Source organism: Eucyclogobius newberryi, unplaced genomic scaffold (assembly GCF_026437365.1).
Source record: "Eucyclogobius newberryi isolate DKJ021-1_F unplaced genomic scaffold, fEucNew1.0.hap1 SCAF_9, whole genome shotgun sequence".
NCBI lineage: Eukaryota > Metazoa > Chordata > Actinopteri > Gobiiformes > Gobiidae > Eucyclogobius > Eucyclogobius newberryi.
Window position 1 is genome coordinate 28935256 of NW_027316532.1, and position 5039 is coordinate 28940294.

At 46.4% G+C, this 5039-nt stretch overlaps 1 protein-coding gene across 1 annotated transcript; it reads right to left on the reverse strand.

Moving 5' to 3' along the window:
• Positions 1-452: 452 nt before the first annotated feature.
• her6 (hairy-related 6) lies at positions 453-2095 on the reverse strand. Its single transcript, XM_072438854.1, has 4 exons — positions 1810-2095; positions 1593-1688; positions 1385-1472; positions 453-1274 (listed from the first exon to the last, which is right to left on the reverse strand). Exons 1-4 carry the CDS (start codon positions 1915-1917, stop codon positions 745-747), a joined length of 822 nt encoding a protein of 273 aa, XP_072294955.1. The 5' UTR covers positions 1918-2095; the 3' UTR covers positions 453-744.
• Between the last annotated feature and the right edge of the window lie 2944 nt (positions 2096-5039).

The window sequence follows — 5039 nt, forward strand, 5'->3', positions numbered from 1 at the left end:
ACCAAATAACAAAGGTTAGAAGTGCAGGGGACAGCAGTTGAAACTTGTTGGCATTTTCACTGATCATTCTGATGGCTTGATCACTTTGCTGTTCACATTTCAGCTGGTAGATGGCGCAAGTGACCTCTAAATTGTCACTGAGCGCAGAGCATCGGTCCAGTCTGTTCAGGGGCCAATTAATGACACGTCTGTGGTCTCCTGTCTAGCAAACTGATTAATATAATTACATTGAAATCAGTAACAAACTGCATGATTGTGATGCTGTTTTGGGCCTTTCTTATCGCAGATCAACAGGTTTTTGATGTCCCCCTTTATTGCGTAAAAGTGCCTCTGATAAATGCTTATAGATAAAGTAGTTGAAACTATAGGCCTAAAGTTTTGAGTCAACTAATCTGAAAGTTCACTTACTGCTCACATGTGTTCCCAAAGAAAAAAGCAGAATGAGGCACATATTAGTAGTCTATTTTACTAATTTATTTGTCTTCCAAAACGAAGAACATCGTAAGAGCATTGAACAATCTTTGGCATCACACAGTAAAAAACAAGTCGTAATAGGACCTATATAAAAATGCAGTGAATGGACTTCCACAATACAAATCTCATTTCAATATGAACTTAACTCCCTTGTTAGCTGTACAAATATAGTGCACTCTTCATTTACAAAACATATTCAAAACTTTCTAAACATTAAACAAATAGAAACGTTAAGTGTCATTGTATATCGTCTGTGCAGGTGAACCGGTTTCACCACGGTCTCCACACCGAGTCCGCGTTGCCCGATGGGACACCGGGAGACACCGCCGCCGGCACCGACACCGGCGTGCTCACGTTGTTGGCGTAAACCGGAATAACGGGACCGTTCGCAGCAAACGCCGCGTTCGGTATGAGAAAGGCAAACTGTCCATCGGAGGCAGGCACGATTTGGAAACCGCCGTAGACTTTAGTGGCGTCCGGCGACAAGCTGGCGGGAGACGGCGCTCCTTTGCACGGGTTGATGGGGAGCACCTGCGGGGACGCGTTGGGGATCTGCACCATGGATTGGCCGAAGGACGGGTGCGTGGGGCCGGCGTTGGGCGGGATTTGGTGCTGGTGCTGGCTGGGGTAGTTGATGGCGTTTATTTGGGTCATGCAGTTGGCCAGGTGTCCGAGGAGCCGCGTCCTGACCTCGGTGTTGACGCCTTCGCACGTGGACAAGAAGCGAGTGACTTCGTTCGTGCACTCGCTGAAACCGGCGCGGTATTTGCCCAGCACCGTCGGGTCGTTGTTGAGGGCGGCTGTGCAACAAAAAAAAAAAAACCTATTTAGTTTGACATTGTGGAAGCAGGGTCACGCCGGGACACGGGTACAAACGCATCACGGGACAAGACAAGTCTCCGGGACTTACCGGTCATCTGAGCTCTCTGCAGGTTCCGCAGATGCTTCACCGTCATCTCCAGAATGTCAGCCTTCTCCAGCTTCGAGTGTCTGGAGCTCTGGATGGTGGAAACAGGCATGGTCAGGATTGCGCTCAGAATTAGCCAAACGCTCTTCACGTTTCTCTGATATAAAAACTAAATATTGTTGAAAAAAGCGTGACAAAATAAAGAACTTACATCTTTTTTGAGCGCATCCAAAATCAGCGTCTTCAGTTGTCCCAAACTTTCGTTGATCCTGGCGCGTCTCCTTTTTTCCATAATAGGTTTGGATGACTGTAAAAATATGATCGGTACACTTTAACGTCGTGCGTAAAAGGTGCTGGCTGAGGTGACGCTTGGATTCAAGAGTTTTAATTCTGTTAAAAAAAAACAAAAAAGGAACTCCAATACTGACCTTTCTGTGTTCAGACGCGGTTTTCGGTTTATCGGGCGTCGTATTCATGCTGGCCGGGGTCGCAGCGACTGGGGAAGAGGACGTTTTTTCCATCATATCTGCAGGCATCTTCTTGTTTTGGAAAAAAAAAATCCCAATAACCAAGGCAAAGTATGTTCCAGCAATGCACAAAATTGCTTTAACGTTGATAGTCAGCTCGGGAATGTTTACAAGTGTCCTCGCCGACGAAAGAACTCCTGAGATAAAGTTAGATCCGTGCGCGCGCGTGGTTGGATGCTGAGGCGAGTGGAGCGGACTCTCTGTGCGGCGCTCCGCGTGTGGCGCCTATTTATATCTCTCACTGCACGCGAACGGCTCGTGTGAAACTTCCCAAACTTTCTTTCCCACAGTAACTTTCCACCAATCAGGGCGAGGGACACGCGGCCCGAGGGAGGACGGCTCGTGGTCGGCGCCCTCCCATTGGTTGTTTGGCCAGTGGCGCTCGCGGCCAATGGCGCGCGGCCCGGGTCCAGGGCACAGCCGGGGAAACTGCCTTCGGTCTTCAATCATCGCGGCGTTTACATATTAACAGTAGAGCCGCTGACTGGGCACCGCCACTGCCACGGCGACCGCCACGGACAGAATCAACAAGTCGGCTCCCACTCGATCTGCTAAGGAAGCGTAGCAGTTTAGTGTTGGGTTTGGCATCAGCTCATGTCAACCGTATTTACCACTTATTGATTTGTCTGTGTGATATTGAGCCTACTATTGGGCTGTGCGTGTGTTATTTACATGCAACAAATGACAATGTGGTGCTACAATAGGCAGATCCTGAATAGGCTCCTGAATCATAGCCTAACTTACTATTAAAGGTGCCATATCATGCTTTTTTCCACGTTTCGTAGTCTATCCTAAGTGTATAATTGATAAGAATAAGGGTTGTGCAACACCTTTAACATAATAGAAGATGAGATCAGTCAAAATAGCCGATTGGAATGTTTTGCACTGAAATGTCATTATTCTCCAGCAAAATGTGGAGCGTGTCGTGGTAGGTTAAAGCATATAAATGTGCAAAAGAAGTGCTTATCCAGCCAAAACGTCAAAAAACTACGCATTCACAGTGGGCTTTCCTTGGTCTGCGGTGCGACGATGGGCATTTGATCGTGTGTCGGTGTGTTGTGAATGTGGAGCACGTGCCAGGATGTTTTATGAGCGCGGGTGGCTGGGTTGGAGGTTTGGCCCCCGGGCTGCCGTGGGGCCGCTGGGCTGGGAGAGCGCGCGGATGGAGGGAGGGAAGTGGCAGCGGCGGCGGTGGTTTACATTAGAGGGGAAGGTAAATAGCAGCTGCTGTTTTAAAAGCCTGGGAAAACCACGCCTACACGGGGAGCTGGATCCCTTATCGGAATGTGAGCCAGAGCGGAGAGATTTGGACCGGAGCGCGCGCGCACGAGCGGACCTCCTCTGAACATCACACAAGTCTAATCTTTATTAGGTTGGAAACACGTACGCACCCACACCATAATGCATCTACGTGCGTCCAACAGCTGTGTTTATTGTCCTTGCATTTAGTGTTTAGTTTATGAGAAATTATAGGATATCGCCTTTTAAAATATTACGGTTCGCGCTCTCCCTTCTGAAGTCCCATTCGCAGGCGTAACAGTCCCTTGTTGTTGAAATGATTGGGCAATTGCCTACCAAAAAGCACGTATTATCAAAACAGGAATAGACGATGATGTTTCATCTGAGAGCGGGACGCGCGTCAAGGCGCTGAGCTCACACACCTCCAGCTGCTGCTGAGACCGCGACACGTGGCGCACAGGCGACCGGAGGAAGGCGCTCCTCGCGCGGCGCGCCGCCTGCATCTGTGGGGCGTCGCTAGTGGCTGGCCACAAGATCACAGCTCGATAGACGCTGGAGCTCTTCATCCGGACTCACAAGGATGGGGAAAGTTTTCACAGTAGACTTAAGAGTATGTTTAATGATTATAGGCTTATAAACAAAAAAATATAACATTGTCATTCACAGACTATAGCCTATTTTAGATTAGCCGGATTCAGAAAGAATGTTGTTGCACAAGTTGTAATATAAAATAATAAAAATTCTATTCATGGTATTCAGAATGATGAGAATTTATGACCATTTCTCTAGCAGCTAACATTTTAATACTAAATATTATACATTTTGAGAGAAAAAGGTCCCCAAAAATCTTGATTATAACAGGACGCTGAAACCCACTGATAAGCCGAAGCCTTTAGTTTGCACTTGTAACTTAGTTAAAGCTTATACAAATTTGTCCGTGACCAAGCTGTGTCATATAATGGCATCATAGCATGACAGGTGCTGTCTGCTCTTTGAGGTGAACAGAATATTTGCTAAGCTGTTCCATTAACACATCTGTAATGGAGGGCACACCTGAGAACTTGCACTGTACATAATGGCACTGACAGATCGTCCAAACAAATGTACTGACGTGAAGCAGACAGTGTGTGGATTCTGAAACTATCTCTGCTTCAGTGACTTTCTCACGCTCATGTTGCACGAGGTCTGCAGTGCAGTAGTGAGGTCCCTCCCTCCTAACCTGGACTGGCCTTATCGGCCGCACCTGGCTGCCGCAGGTCCCTCGAGTGTAACCTGCTGCTGTGTGTCAACTCCTCTATCGCTGACATCTGTGGGAAATGGGCTGACTCACACTGAACAAGAGCCTCTGTTGTAAAGCCTTTTGATCACATGATGAAAAGCAAAACATAACAATTGTCCAGACATAAAAACAAACAGGTGCAACATTTTCTTACATACAGTATGTGCTACAGCAGACAAAGTGGTGTGCAGATGTGGCTAGTATCAAATGAGTGACTCAAGTAAGTTACTTTAAAAAAAATGACTAAGTATTAAGTAAAAGTACAAAGCAGTCGTAGTTGTAGTATTTGAGGAAACTATTAGTAACTTTAAGATGAACTGTCTGGAAGTGGCATCTGATTAATCATCTGAAGCCTCGAAATCTTGCATTTTCAAAGGATTTAGACAAAAATGAGAAAAAACAAAATCATGTCTGAAGGAGCGGTGCAAAAAACTCAAACATTCCATCATTTAATATTGTCAACATAGAACGTCTGTCACTTATTAGACTTAGTGGGAAGAGGAACTGTTAAAAGTTTAGTGAATGGTATGGTATAGAAGTACAATTTCATGAAAAAGTAAATGAAACACTCACCTCTGGCAGTGTGTGTAACTTTTTGCGCTAAACTTTGAAG

Excerpts from the sequence above, each read along its gene's own strand:
- her6 (XM_072438854.1), bottom strand. The coding sequence starts at position 1,917 with ATGCCTGCAGATATGATGGAAAAAACGTCCTCTTCCCCAGTCGCTGCG. Across the intron at positions 1,473-1,592 it reads TGGATGCGCTCAAAAAAGAT|AGCTCCAGACACTCGAAGCT; the intron begins GTAAGTTCTTTA and ends TCCACCATCCAG. Across the intron at positions 1,275-1,384 it reads GCAGAGAGCTCAGATGACCG|CCGCCCTCAACAACGACCCG; the intron begins GTAAGTCCCGGA and ends TTTGTTGCACAG.